At 39.9% G+C, this 15,855-nt stretch overlaps 1 protein-coding gene across 7 annotated transcripts in view; it reads right to left on the bottom strand.

The window, feature by feature from the left end:
- Window positions 1–1,933: 1,933 nt before the first annotated feature.
- Window positions 1,934–15,855, bottom strand: part of LOC122765879 (serine/threonine-protein phosphatase 2B catalytic subunit alpha isoform) — an 88,300-nt gene continuing 74,378 nt past the window's right edge. Inside the window, exons 10-16 of one of the 7 annotated variants that reach the window (XM_044020342.1) lie at window positions 15,623–15,694; window positions 13,385–13,411; window positions 11,270–11,354; window positions 10,779–10,876; window positions 10,246–10,254; window positions 8,291–8,320; window positions 1,934–2,600 (exon numbers count right to left, since the gene is read on the bottom strand). In XM_044020342.1, coding sequence (XP_043876277.1) covers window positions 2,392–2,600; window positions 8,291–8,320; window positions 10,246–10,254; window positions 10,779–10,876; window positions 11,270–11,354; window positions 13,385–13,411; window positions 15,623–15,694 — 530 coding nt within the window. In that variant the 3' untranslated portion in view covers window positions 1,934–2,391. The remainder of the gene's footprint in view (window positions 2,601–8,290; window positions 8,321–10,245; window positions 10,255–10,778; window positions 10,877–11,269; window positions 11,355–13,384; window positions 13,412–15,622; window positions 15,695–15,855) is intronic. The other 6 variants (XM_044020345.1, XM_044020343.1, XM_044020344.1 and 3 more) reach the window with 6 other exon arrangements.

Genomic DNA, 15,855 nt, shown 5'->3' with positions numbered 1-15,855 from the left:
AAATACCTGAAACACACACACACACACATGTTTACGCAGCTACTATTGTTGAGACCATGCATCAACATCCATTTATTTGGACAGTCCAAACAAAGCATTATCCTTCACCTTCACCATAACCACTTAATACTGAACCAGTTCCCCTTTGAAAGGATGTTCTGCCTCATAAGACCAGGTTTTGGTGTCAATGCCAGTTAAGTTCCTTCATGTTAAGATGAGCCAGTGTGTGAAGACCAGCCGACATTTCCTCACTTCCTTTGGTTTAAAGGTTTTTTTGGTACTCCCAGAGATGTATGTTAGAAGTCCAAACACACGTTATCGCACATCTTCATCTCAGTTAAAGCATTCGTGCATTTATTTTGTCAGAGGTTTGCCTTTAATTAAAAACAATTAATGTGAGATTTGCGTACCCGTGTCCTTTTTGCACGACACAAGAAAGAACCACAACCTTATTTTTTACTTAACTTGAGTATAGTTTTAGACTAGAGTACTTTCACTTGTACATAAGTACATTTTACAAAATAGTGGTACTTTTACTTGAGAAGAATACTTCAGTAGTCCTTCCACCTCTGCTCATACCCTAACCGTAACCATCACAACTAAATTCCTAACCCTGACCCTAAAACCAGGTCTTAAGTCCCAAAAAGCCCTTAAACGTTGTGAGGACCAGACAAAATGTCCTCGCTCCCTACGTTTTATACGCGTCACAAAGAAACACACACAAGAACACACAGATACAGAGGTGAAAGAGACGGGTCCATTTCAAGTTGAAATTCATGCACATTTTTATTGAACAGTTATATAAAATACTTTTCATAGTTGCAAGTGCATGCCTCATCTGCCAACAGTTCTGGAGTTAAATTACAAAAGCAAGGCTTCATGTCGTGTAGTGAATTACTTGGGCACTTAAAGCAGTTCTTAAAAAAGATCGACGTACGTTGTTTGTTTTGTTTTATCTTAAAGTATTGAGCAGTATCAAACCTATAACCGATATACAAAGCAGAGTTCCAAATAATAATAATGGTAATCATGGTCAAATGACACGCTCTGTGGCACGTTGAACAAAAAAAACCCAACCGAAGTGATTTTCACCTGTTAATATGTCACAAACAGCTAAATCATGCATTTTTGAGTTCCACATGTAACCACACACCTCACAAGAATTGTCAAACATGCGTAATTGGACTGTGTGTACTTACAAGCGCCGGTTAAAAACATGATTTCTCATCCGTCTTGGATCGTTAAATGCTTCAATTACAAAAAAGAAGTTGAAGGCATAGAGCATCATGGTGTTAATTGAAAGTATGCAGGTATACGTTTTCCAGTATATGTTCACTAAAGCGCGATATATTTCAAAACAGGCCTCCACAGCCGAGGTGTTCGGATTTACTATTTCCTTTGTTTGATTTTTAGAAAACATGCATAGGCAGACACTTTTAAGTTTATTGTACTCTCTTTTTTTACACAATATAAGTTCTCTATTTTCACTTTGTTCGCAATACTTAAAAAGAGGAAAAATTAACACTCAATTCCAGCAAGCCACGATAAATCTGCCCCCCGCCCCCGCCCGCCCTCGCCCTTCCAATAAGAGACAAAAAATAAACATATTTGCAAATGATAGATAGATAAATGTAAATTCCAGTTATGAAACTCAAGAAAATAGGTATTCATTACCAAGTTATTTAGCCATTATACAGAAATAAAATCAGGTCAAAGCACACACCAAAAGAACCTGAGGTAAGCATAATATGTACAAAAAAAACCATAAAACGTTCCATTATTTGGCATTTTGACAACATTGCAACATTCTTTTTTTTTTTAAGACTGCCTAATTCATTTCAGAGCTATTTTATAAGAGTAGCAAAAAAACGTCATCAATAAATAGTCCTTATTTAGTTTGTACACCCTTATATGTTAAAAACATCATCTCATGTTCCGTCCTCTTTTTTTTTTTTTAGTGCTGTATTTTTGTAAACGTACAATAGTTAGTAAGAAGTTACACGACGTTCCATTTCCGGTGTGTAAATGAGCAAGGGTCTTCCAAGAAATAAAAATACAATAAAATAAATCAACCTTTAAGGATGCGTCTGTCTATCGCTCTCTGTCCTTCCCCTCTGTCATACTGTGGTGTGGTGCAGCGTCAAGCACAATAACGGCCTGAGCGTACAGAAATGTGAACCGCCAATAACTTAGCAGATTGGACTAGGAGCTAATTTTTTTTGAAGGCATAACCAAAGACTAGCAAGTGAGATGTCCCCTCCCCCCTTCACACTACAACTGTCCCCACCCCCCTTTCACCCTTTGCATCGTTTCTGCCGTGATGGTGGGCCGAGATGAGGCAGGGGACGGGGCCTCCCCGTCGGCCAAGGTGGCGTCCGCTGTTGCTGGCCTTCACTGGATGTTGCTGCCGCCACTGCTGCTGGTGCTCCCCTTGGCGTCCGTGCCGTTGGTCTCCGAGGACAGCGCTTTGTTGAGGGAGTTGAGGCTGGCGTCGGAGGGCAGGGCGTCTCGCCGCGGTGGCATGCGTTCGTTGATGCGGTCCAGGCCCTTCGCCTCCTCGAAGCTCGTGATCTTGTGCTGGGGCGAGAAGCCCTTGATGGCTGTGGAGATGCAAGGAAAAGGTAAAAAAAAAAAAAAAAAAAAAAAAAAAAAGAGGGGAAGGGGAGAGAGAATTCAGGAGTGATTTTTAAGAGGGCGGATTAGACTAAGATTACATGAATGTGGGTGGGGGGGTCACACTTGCTCACATTCATCCACACCTGGTTTCTCTTTTTCGTGTTTGTCTGTGGTTTGATCTCAGTTCATGGAACTGTTTACATGACTTTTACTGAGACAGTGACGACACAGAGAACCTGAGTAAGTGAAGGCCCTAGTGACACTAGTGATGAACGCATGATCGCTTTAAAGGAATAGTTAAACAAACGCTTAACTCTTATTGCAGCGGCTGTTAGATGAGAAGATCTTTTTCATTCTCTTTGTTCGGTGCTAAATTATAGCAAAAAAGATTTTATCTTAGCCAAAAAAAGAGCTAGACAAGCTCCGTCTCTTCAAAGTAAATGCTGTCAAACTACTTTTACACTCGAAAATGCGATTAATGTGCTTATTTTTGTAGTTTTTTTCCCCCCTTCTTAGCGGATCATCTGCCTCCATCTTGCCCCCTCCCTTGTGTTACACCCACTGTCCTCATGTCCTCCTCCACGACATCTATGCACCTTCTCTGTGGGCTTCCTCTTTTCCTTTTGCCCGGCAGCTCAAGCATCTATGATTTTCTACAGCATTAAACAATTGTACTCGAAAGGAAACGCAGACTGTATATGAAAATGAACGTATTCCTCTGGTTTGAAAAGTGAAGTCCAGAAGTAGAAAGGTAGTAGCAGTTGGCCACCAGGGGGCGACTCCACTGGTGGCAAAATGAACTGGTTGAATGGACGTTTATGGGAAAATGAGCTTCTACTTCTCACTGGATTCATAACGTTAGTGAAGAAGAGTTAATGGATGTCCATTTTGACAAATCGACAGTAAAGCACAGCACATATGAGTGGACACACAAGTGTGATTGACAGCTGGTGTCACCGTGTAGGTGCCTGGTTGCAGGAGATGTTTGTAAATTTTGATTTGGACTACATCCATTTTTAGATACAGTCCATACAGCCAGGCTTCTCTTAGGCTCCCTTACTGTTCCCTGCACACGTCTAAAATCTACACATGAAGCCTGTTTTGCAGCAAGAACTACGACACCGTCACTATCACTATCATTTTTTCTTACGGACTTCAGCATATAATCGTTTTAAAATGTCTGCTGTGATCTTTGAAAATTCTCGTAGTCAATTGTTATTAATTGTTCAATAGTTATTGGCAGGGTGGAGTAAAAGGGACTTTTTACTTTGAAGTGAACATTCTCATTTAATTGTAAGCAGGGAAGTCTACAGAGCTCCGTTAGCTGACGCCATGCGACTAAGGCAACAGCCTTTTGGCAGGGAACGACTCTGTTCACATAAATAGAGATATTTAACATATATATACCTGCATATATACCTGGCAATATATCAGGAAACTCTAGGGCTGCAGCAACTAATCGATTCAATTTATTAAAATCGATAATTAAAATAGTTGGCATCTAATTTGATCATCGATTAGTTGGGTCTACGTCTTTACACGTACAGTTGCTGGGGCAGTAAGCACCAGTAAGCTGGATGCCACCCCTTGTGTAGCTCACGTGATCCTGGCAGAAGCGTTTGAGAGGGTTTAGCAGAAGGAAAAATGTCCGATTAATAATCGGTGAATCGGAAAAATAATGGACGGATGAATCGATGATTAAAATAATTGTGAGTTGCAGCCCTACGAAACTTGTCTCTTGACTGGCTGAAGATGGTGGATAGATGCTGTGAGCCAGGATGATGAAACAGTTGGGGACAGACTAATGGAAGAACATTTTACTGCAGGTCTGGAATAATGTCCGCATACTCGTGAAAAGCACCCGAGGATATTGTTAGGATCAGATATAATCTGTCCATCAGGTTCTGTGTTTTTGCTCGATCTCTGTGGATTTAATGTGCTTTTTGAACTCTAAACTGTTGAAAGCAGCGCTAATGCTGTTAATCTTTCAGTACATTTTCCAACCAACACGACGTGTACGTCGTGAGTCACATGACATTCCAGAGCCCTATCATGAATCTGCACTACTCATGAAGCCGAAGTCTTCAGAGCTCAACATATATATTTGTGGAAATGTGTTATTTATGATCAGTAGCTGGATAAACAGTATAAAGGACGCAGCTCATTTTCATGAAGTGACCACACATTAAACACACATTTATCAGATTCAACATAACGTAACTTGACAGAAAAGAAAACACAGGACGATTAAATAATGCTTTTAAATCTATACAAGGCCCTCGTGGCAACAGGGTCAACAGGTTTTCACTGTGCCATCAATCCATGGGGTATTGAATATCTGTAAAAAGATGAAATGGTAATCTGGTACTTTGTCAAACTAAAACGTATAATGGACTATATGAAATGTTAAAAGTTACCAGAAAAAAAGGAAAGAAAACAAAACCTTGACTCGGGCACATTTCAGAACACCTGAGGACCCCACATAACATCCACATAACCCCATCACATCACAGCTTTGAACGACAAAAAAAGGGGAAGAAGGAGAATGATCAAAGAGACGTAACAGAGAGAAAAAACAAGAACAAGGGAGGAAAAGAAAATACTTGGAGCCCACTAAGACATTCACTTCCACAAAATAGAACCATGTTGAGACTGAGCTCACGTACAAGGACACTACAAAGGTACTTGGGGTGCTAACGACTTGCTTAGTCTGCTTGGAGCATGCAGCAATTAAAGGTTTTCATTGGAGGGTTATGAGGGGTGGAGGTCACATGGTGGTCTGGGACGCACCCAGACCTGGTGTTAACATCTGACCTCAGGGATCTGATTGCAGCGGGACAGGGTAAAATAAGACCTGGATGTCCTGGATGTGACGACATATGATTGAATCTGGTGTCCCCACCTTTTATTCAAGTGACATCTTAACTGTTTGCAAGAAAATTGCATGACTTTACAGATGTGTCTGCTGTCAACGTGTGCGTGTGTGTGTGTGTATGTGTGTAGAAAATAAAGTCCTTGGGCGATCACTGTTGTTTCCGTAAATAAAGGAACGTATGAGAGCTGGTCAGTGTCATAAAACTGATCTGACATGATGAGTCGGTCTTTTATCTCTACTAAAGATGGAATGTCTTCATGCAGCTACGGTTTGTTGTCCTCAAACCACATTTGGATGTGGTTTCTGTAATCAGATACGAGGACACATTCATGATCAGATCACTCCCCTGCCAGCATGTCCATGCGGGCCCCATAAGGATTATATTCAGGGTGACAATATGGGTCCCAAGACTGTCCACGGTTGTTGTCATGGTGGTCCCACCTGTGTTTGCCCACTCTGTACCCACTTAGTAGCCACGTAGCCTGGACAGTGGGTACAACGTGGGCAAATTATGCAGGTCTCATATGGTTTCAGTAGTCCATGACCACAGACAAACTTGCCTGGGGCCCATATTGTCAGGACCCTTATGTGGCCCACATAGACATGCTGGCTGGGTCAAGATGGATGTTAAAACCAGGTCTTAACGGGGTCTTGGGCTGGATCAAATGACACTAATTAGAGTAACGGAATTATAAGAGGAATCAAAGACAGGAAGATTAAATCACTGAAATGAAAAGATCAGACTGACCTGCTTTCATATTGTCTCTTAAAAATCATATTCAATTTGATCGGAAACATTTAGTATTTTAACCAGAAGAACTATTGTAATATTCAGCCTGATCAAGTTTCATCTCAGCCAATCTCCAACCACAAAAAGGTGATTCTTTTCGGTTACTTCCACCTTTCATAAAGGTATAATGGTAATTAAATCTATGACTGGAAAAGAAGATGACCCTTCACTAGGATGGTGGGGCATCGTTTTTAGAGGACGAATCATTGAACGTGGTGAGGGGCATGATCGGTGTTGTGGTGTTGCTGCATAGCACAGGTCAGACACAGGTTATTAGCAGCTCACGGGGAAGAAAAGAACACGACACAGCAGAGCCACAGAGGATCCACATGGAGAGAAGAAGCACAGAGAGATGTCTCGACACTACAATGGACTGTCCTCTCTGAGGCTTCAAGAGGAAGTACTAGACAGTTTTATACCTAAATAGCAGCTAGCAAACTACTATTTAGCTCGCAGTTGAGATTGTTCTTGCGCCTAAGGACGTGTCAATAATGAATGATTGTTTTCGGGAGAATCCAATTTTGATTTCGAGGCCTCCAGTGGAGTGTTGGTCTCTACCAATTCAGATCAAACTGTAGACTTATATGCAATTATATTCAGAGGACAGCAACAACAATGCACAACTGCTTCCATGGTTCCAAAGGGGAAATGCCAGAATAAGCTTTCATAGCATGACTTCAGTGGATTGTGTGAGGGCAGAGCAGGCGGGTACACTACCTCGGAGAGTTGATCAACCACAGTAACATTGCACTGTGGAGTGATTTAATAGAACACTTTAGACAGCAACCCATAAAAATACTGACAGGATCTACTGATGTAAGTCTGTATAAGTTGTATATATAAATGTAGTGACCAGTATTTGATTGTCGTAAGCTGACATTTATGTTTGTCTGGTGTGAGGTGGACAAACATAAATGTCAGACGTCCACCATTATTGAAGTGAGAGACTTCCGGTTTCCGCTTCTGGAAAAACAGGTATTGTGTGCAATCAGGGGTCGATATAACAGCAGCACGTTTAAGCAAAAGGCTTTTAAGGAAACGGGATTTTAATCTTCAGCTGCAAATAAAATGGGAATGTGGATGTAAAGCGCCGTACAAATGTTGTGGCTAAAAGCCTTAAATATGAAGTGTCTACGCGATGAAACGCCTATAAAAATGATGATTATTGTCCATGTAAAAGTTGATATAGTTGTGTCATTAAAACTATTCATTTATTATGTCATTTAATGAATTCATTCAAAACACAGAATCATTTAAAAATATCCTCATACGTTATATGAGGCCACTTCCTCATGTCATCCTCCCACACTCTAAGATTACACTGTTGTGGAATTGACCTGACATTTACAGTTGTTATCAATAATCACGAGCGATTGCACGACATTGTCAAGAAGGCAGACTTGCGTTCACAGATACGCGGAGGAAACGAATACCGGAAGTGCTGCACATAAACAGGAAGTCGGACCCTTAGTTACTTCCACGTTCAAAAACAAGGTCTGCAGGAGATGGGATGAGCCACAACTTCAAGTATCTGATAAAATTATACAGTTGTTAAATGACTTGACATTTTTGTGAATCTACATCACAAGTGCCATGTTTTTCCAATGAAGAGATTCATTAATAATTATATCTACTTATAAAATTAAAAGGGAAAGTAGGACTCAACAGTGTAGAATACATTCTTGATGACATGTTTATTTTTGCTTTTGGGTTTGTGGTAAGATTAAGATGTAGTGTAGCATTTGCTTTGCACTCACTCAAAATCACAGTGTCTGTGATTCTGAAATCTCTGCCCTGAAAACCATTCCCCTTTAAAACACGTGTGACCACAGGATTTCCTAATTACTTACTTCTTTTCCCTCTGTTCCCAAACACTATGTCACAGTTTTGTTAGCCCAACACACCCAACACACTCTATTCAAGCACCAGCGAGATGGATGAAAAACCCAGTGGAGCCCCCTATCTATTGCTATTAAAAGCAACAGAAGAGGGCAGCCAGACCCATTTACCTTCGTCAGCCTCAATAGCTTCAATAGTAGCTGAAGAGAAGAAGAGGGGGGTTGCAAAACGAATGAGAGAAGTGAGCAGGAGAGTTCATTTTGTCCCAGGAACAAAGTCAATGAGCAGCAAAGACAGCCAATGCTGACAACAAAGGTTAACGTCATCTCCACATTTTTACGACAATGGACACATGGATGTCAGCAAAGGCAAGATGTTGGGGGTGAAGGGGGTGGGGGTGAGGGGAAGGGATGTGCCTAAGCTTTCTGATCTGTCGAGGAAAGGTGACACATTTGTGGTGATGAAGGACCTCATATGGAGGATTTGTCTTGACAGATGTTATGATTGATGTAATGCTGGGAAATGTATTAGCTATTTCACTTGTGAACAACACACATGGAGTTTGAAGTCACACGACTGGAAAGCAGAGATAAATGTCTGACTCCATGTGCAAGTGCGGGTTCATTTATTCATGTGAAATCGAGGCGACATGGACACAGAAAGCTGTGTAACTGTTGTGTGCAGCATGAAGCAGCATCTGGAACAGCAAGATTAGCACATTTTGATATGAAATATCAAAAAAAGAATGAGGAAGACCACGGTGTTTTAACCACTTACCACTTTCCTACAGTCATCGTCATGGTTACACATTAAGTACAACTGCGTAGATGAGAAGGTGGCAGCAAAGTAGCAGCTAAACAACATTACGAAAAGACTGTGCCACGAGGATGAAAGGACATTTACAAAAAAAAGGCATGGAAGCAACAGTGTGAGTTGAAACAGAATGATGAATGGAGTCAACATTACAGTAGAAGCACACTGGCGTCTGACTAATGGAAGGGAACAATGTGATTCTACCAATGTTGCAACAGGAATCTCTGAACATCACTCTGCCTCCAGTGGGGTTCTCTTTACTCTCAGCTGCTTCTGAACGGCTTAACTGCTAAAACTCTGCACCATCTACAGTCATACGTTACAGAATCTCAGGACCAGTCAATGACAGATGAGTGCAATCGATATCTGTGTAAACAGCTTTTGAATGTGAAAGGAAACTGGGGCTAAAACTAACGATTATTTACTCAGTCGAGTGATTGTTCGGTCCATAAAATGTCAGAAAATGATGATGTTTATGAACCAAAATGATTCAGTCTTAATGATTTCTTTCATTAAATGAAGCTAAGAAACCAGAAAATATACACGTGTAAGCAGCTGAAAACCCACCCCCCCCGCAATTTCTTCTTTTTTTTTGTCGTGGCCCAAACATGAAGACTCACAGCATCTTAATTTGCCGTAGCTGAAACACACCGTGATGTTGGGGCACACGTAGCACAATAGTAGCAATAGCATCTAGAACAGCCCCACTAAAGTGAAGTGCAGTGCCAAAGGTTCAGAGATTGTAAAACATTTTATTTGACCTCCCATGACTATACTGCAGTGTACTATACCATTTTTAATGCTTTAATAGATATTTAATAGGCATTTAAAGGCTAAAAATGGCTCGTACGTGTGTGGTGTAATGGCGTGTGTGGTCGTTAAAGTGCGAGCTGATGCTTTGTGAGAACCTGAGAGAGGAGAGGGACATTAATTGGATTTCTGCTTCATTCTGTGAATGGAAAGGCAGACAAGCTGACCCCCTTTTCATTCACAGTTGGCCGTGTCAATTCCAGTTCATCCTTTGAATCACAGAGAGTCCTGCGTCTGTCCTGACGGAGCACTGCTCAGATTCATGAGCACTCAATTTAGGACAAAGAAGCGTCCATTTCTGTCAAGAGGGCGACTGAATTTGAAGTGTTTGTAAAAGCTTTCCCCAGAAAGCTTTTACTTCCCCGCTACAGCAGCTGGCTGAGACTCATTTGGGTGGAGTGTTTGGAGTTCAACATAAGAGGGTGAACTGAACTCTAAACTCGTCTTAACATAAAGAAAAGAACCAATAAAATCAACAGAATACTTGCACAACCGATTATACCTGCAGTTTCTAGGGAGAAAGGAGAAAGAAAAAGATACAGGTAATAATTGAGATTAAAAACCAGTGGTATACAGAAAGAGACGGGACTGGAAGACAGTGTATCAATGCCAGACATCAAGACACATTTGAGTGGACAAAGGAACAAAGAAATTCTGCTGTGCATGAAGATCTACATTGTTTTGTGATTTATTCAGGAAAGAAAATCACCTAATTGATTCTGAAGTGGAAGACAAACTGCATAGAGCAGCTGCTATTGCTAAGTGGTATTAAACTGAATATACAGTATAGAAAACATACTGTCTGATGCTGTCAGAAATATTTAGATTTACAGTTTTAATCTGAGGTTGCAATATAAAATCCCAGGATGAACAGAGATGGGAAAGGGAAGATAAGGTTTTCCCAAAATGCTGAGCTAACACTTTATTCAGATCGCTGCTGTTAAAGCGGGTTTCTTAAATTTGTGAGTGTGTGTGTGTGTGTGAGACAATGCGTTCATAGCTAGGGGTCTCAGGGGAACATAGCGGCATTCTTACCATTCTGCAGCTTTTCTTTGCCACCAGCCAGCACTCCACACGGCAGCATGCCTGTCGGAGTCAGTCCCTTCAGTGTCAGCACGCTCTCACTCTCCTCTCTGTGATGGAAGAAAAAATAAATATCACTTCACCGTCAACGTACAGTCAAATATTCAGAGGTGAGAGCTTTGGAGAGTCTAACTCTGATTTAATAAGTGAAATACTGACCAACTACATCAACACAAGACACACAAATAATAGACTTAGAACAGAATAGAATTTTAGGAAAAGTTTTAGGAAGCACAGAACGGTCCTTCAGTCTGACCCTGTAACTAGGACAGTAATAGTTTGTAATCACACTTGGGTAATGAAATCTCTAGATCCATTGTTAATAAATGAAATACTCACAAGTGCATCTCTAAATATTGAATCATGTGTTTGGCAAATGCAACAGTGTTGAAGGATGATGGTAAACTACACAGCACACAGGGGATTTCTTCACGTTAGCTCACCTGAGCACAGAGAATACTCTGGCCATCTTCCCAATGGCACGGATCTTGTTGCGGATGACCTCCTTACGGGCAGAGGCAGTGGCACCTGAAAGGGTCACACAGAGGGTGAGACGTGTACTCAAAAGCCAAAGTCCTGTCCTGCAATGTATCTGTGTTTTCTTTATTCTCAGGTTTGTTGCACTTCGATTAGTTTAATCCAAAAGTGCATCAGAAGACCACGATGCAAACACAATGTGGTTATTAAAGCCTGAAGTTCAGTTTAAACTAAATAGTCTGTCCACACATCACAACAACTGAGTCATTTTCAGCAGTCAGTGCATTCATGCTATGTGTATGATTATTATCATTATTATTATTATTATTATTATTATTATTATTATTGTTATTGTACCAGTAGTAGGTTTCACATTCGATTCTTTAAAATTAGACACAGATGGTTTCCCATGTCGTCCTTTTTTAAACCTTGTTACATGATCTGTAAACAGCCTGTTGCTTGCCCAGACGTGTCTGATGATGAGCGCACGCTACATTCATTTTCCTTCCTGAGACCCAAACAGGATTTTTCCTGGACTGGAATGGAAAACTTTGTTTAAATGAGAGCCTTTTGCAGAATAACATTTTGCAGGCCCTGGGGAGCCAGTATGGAAAAATGTGAGAGTATGGATGATGGAAATGAAGTTGGTGTGTGGGTAAAGAGAAGAGAGGACAGTCTGATGTCTGTCTGTTGAATAAACTATTATTATGACGACAAAATATGCATGCCCTTAACACTGATCGCATACATCTTTTAGCTTTGTTGAAGCTTTCTTCATTTGATATTTCTGTGAACTATAGGACTCTATTCTTGTTATCCTGTAATTTGATGTTCATGTGACACCTACTGTATGTCGGTGTCTGTGAAGCCCTTTGAGCAAGCAAACAAAAGATCGATTTGGTGAGATATCATCCTCGTGTAATTTAAGTATGGAAACACCAAGGCAAATATCGATATTTTAATTCATAAATGAAGGGGCTCTAAAGTAAACTGGCTGTCACTACTTCATGTTTCCTCATGCCGCTCATATAAATGATCTATTTTTCCATTACCACAAAATGTTTCACGATATTATTGGGATTGTGGACGATCTATCGCGTATCATATCATGAGGTACCCGGTGAATCGTATCCCTAAGGCAAAATGAGTTTGAGATGTTGGACTATATAAATAAAAATGACTATAGCAGTGGTTCACTAAATATATTAATATGATGTTTATGCACTCTGCTAAGTGTTAGACATACAAGAAATTTTTTTTGGAATATGTTACCTCAAATGCGGGAAATGTTTGGTGTTTTCTGTCCATAAAAAAAGGTTAGAACCCCAATTAACTAAATTATTAGAGCTGGGCCGATATGATACTTAGTGTCAGTATTAGTCCAACAGTGGTCGAAATCACTGGATCAGATATTGGATGGATAAAAATGGAACATACAATACAATCCAAAACAAATCCCATGTAAAATATTTTATTGACTGTAAAAATGTCAATAAAAAACCGTCGTATTGTCAACTGTTTATTGCCATCCCTAAATAAACCATTTGCAATAATTACCAACTGATTGTCTAATATACTATTTTTTGGTGGTATCGTCCAGCCCTTCTCCACCGTTTTAGAGAAATCTAAAAACACTCCTGGAAGGACTAAAGTTACCAGTCTTTACTTCCTGATTGGTTCTTATCAGCCACTACTCGACTGACAGAAACATTCAGTTTCAGCTTGTCATGGTTTCAGCGTGTTATTCTCACTCTCGTTGTTTCTCATTAGTAATACTTTCTGAAACAGCTTCCTGTTTACACTGGCATGCACATGCCCAGTGCATGGGAATGGTCATGTGGTATAAAGTTTTAGGTGTGTTAGTATAGACGCAGATTACTTCTGATATGGAGCTGACACGCAGATTGCTTTTATTTTAAAAAAAAACAAACCCAAAACATCTTCTTCTTAAAATGAATGTAAGGATGTAGCCCGAGTAGAAGTGTTAGAGGATGCTTTTCAAGTGACATTAGTTCAGAGAACAAGCACTGGACAAAAGTCTAATCGACTGCGGCACACACCGGTGTGGCTAGTGTTTGTACCTTTTTTAGGGGGATATATTAGCTGTCCTTCTCATGAAAACACCCCCAGAAGAGAAGAGAAGAGAAGAGAAGAGAAGAGAAAGGACAGAGAGATCAGTGGATGGCTGTAGAATGAAAGAGGAGGCAGTGACAGGGGTGGCGCATGGTGAAATAAGAGGCAACAAAGCACAAGTGTAAAGGAAAAGAAAAAAAAGCGATGCCATGAACACAGAAATCTGGAAAACATAGAAAAGAGAAATTAGATGAGGTAAACCAAGGTAGTGACAACATCATGGCATGAGAGACAGAGAGAGAGAAAGAAAGAAAAAAGATGCAAAAGAAATCATGTGAGAAAGTAGTGAGAGTTTAAAATATCACTTGAAGACATGGAAACAATAGCAGATAAAGAGCAGGGTAACAAAACCATAATTGTTAAATGATTATGGGGCACAGAAAAGAAGACTGAGCGAGGAGAGAGAGACAGATGAGAAGAACAATCCCAATGTCAACTCAGGGAAAATGAAAGAAACACTTGGAGATGAAACGTGGAGATGGCTCCAAAGTCCAAACAGAAGAAGAAAGAGGAAACAAGCCAGAGTCAGTGGAAAGTGATGATGTTAAAAGCTAAAAGACAGCTTATTATTTGCTTAAATATTGTATGAATTGTGCAACTGTCTAAATCAGGGGCGTCAAACTCAACCACAGATGGGGCCAAAATTAAAAACTTTGTTTTACGTAGAAAAAAAAAAAAATAAAAAATTAAAGACGTGTCAACATTAAACCACTGTTTTTAAATTATATACGTGGTAGTCACAAAAGAACAGGAATTCAGAAGAGAGGTATAAAGCTGAAAGAGAGGCAGCAAAATACAAATGAGAGTCTGAGCCCTCTTTGTAACCCCTCCTCTGGTTCTGGCTCTCTGAAGTCCACATTAAATCATAATTTGTTTATTCCTTTTTACGGTCGAGATGACTTGATAAGTGTGTCAATGGAGGAGCAGGAAAGACATAACAAATTATCCCGTTGGCCGAATACAACAATATGGCGAGCTGGATGTATGACACATGTGGTCTAAATCACATAAATTCAATGTATTTCTTTTTTTTTTTATTGGTTATTTAAATGTCTTTCTAAAACAATGACAAAACGTAATTTCAAAACAATGAATTTTGTCTTTTTTATATATTTATATATAGAGGTCACATTAATTTATATTTATTGTCATGGAACTTAGAATGTCCCCCCCTGATTCTAATTTCAGGTTGAAATCAGGTGATATCCTCACACTGCAACCCTGAATACTGTTTACACAATCAATCCATGTGCATCACTAACATAAAGAGAGAGAGCGAGGAGGAGGAAGGACTGGTGAGATCATTTCCCTTTCGGCAGGAAGGAGTGGGGCAGGCAGAGTTAAACTCATTGTAGATGAGCTTTAAAGTCGGGATGACTGGATCTTGTAAACATCTTTATTTACTGTTTACTGTATGACTTTCTATGTAACCTGTGGGGATGAGCAAGAAAGAACGATGTTGCCATATTCAAATTAGTGCTGGGCAATATAATGATACTATATCTATAACATGACTTAAGATTTTGAATACTGTCATATCATGACAGGGTATCTGTGATGACTTTTCTTGGGTTCAAAGGCTGCTGCATTGAAAATAATCACATTTATTATAATGAATATGTCTGTGAAATACATATTCAAAATACAAGGAATCACAGAAAATATATTAACTTAATAGCACTTTTTTTTAGCCTACTTTGTGTTATAGCAGAATTTGACCATATTTATAGTCAATTTCATTGGTTCTCGCACACATAAATATGCTTCATTTAACATTAACAAGTATTAAAACTGAAATGCAATACACGGTAATAAGTGCATTTTAACATCATGTAATACAGATCATTCTATTTTAGAGTATATTGTCACCCTCCTTTCAGAAGCACAAAAATCTTTCCATGAGTCCACAGAAACAACTTGTGTGCAGCTTTACATCCCCATATCGCTCCTATATCAGGATAAAGCCTAAACATATCCAGATATTATTTATAACCCGTATAACCCAGACTTACAAAAATATTGATTCGATTTATTTTGGGATATAATCAATATCGAACGATATTTGTGCATGTGTGATTCAGACAGTGTGTGTGTGTATGTATGTGTGTCTCTGACAACTATTAGCAGAGGGCTCCCTCTAGCAGAGCCAGAAGTCACTGCAGTGAGAACAGTTATGCTGCGCTTACCATCCAGCTCCTCATCAGTGGTCAGCTCATCATTGGAGCAGATGCTCAGTACGTTCACAAGCATCTCAGTCACTGCAAGGGAAAAAAAACAACAATAAACAAACATAGATTTTTTTACACTTTACATATGCGTGTTCTTGAGTGGAGGGAAAATGTTCTGTCACAGGGTATCAGTGAGGTTGAGGGCTGTTCACAGTCAGCGTCATAACGATGCCCCTGCAACACATTATTGT

Source organism: Solea senegalensis, linkage group LG3 (assembly GCF_019176455.1).
Source record: "Solea senegalensis isolate Sse05_10M linkage group LG3, IFAPA_SoseM_1, whole genome shotgun sequence".
Classification (NCBI taxonomy): domain Eukaryota; kingdom Metazoa; phylum Chordata; class Actinopteri; order Pleuronectiformes; family Soleidae; genus Solea; species Solea senegalensis.
The sequence above is the reverse complement of the archived record's forward strand: the minus strand, read 5'-3'. Positions and strand labels throughout refer to the sequence as shown.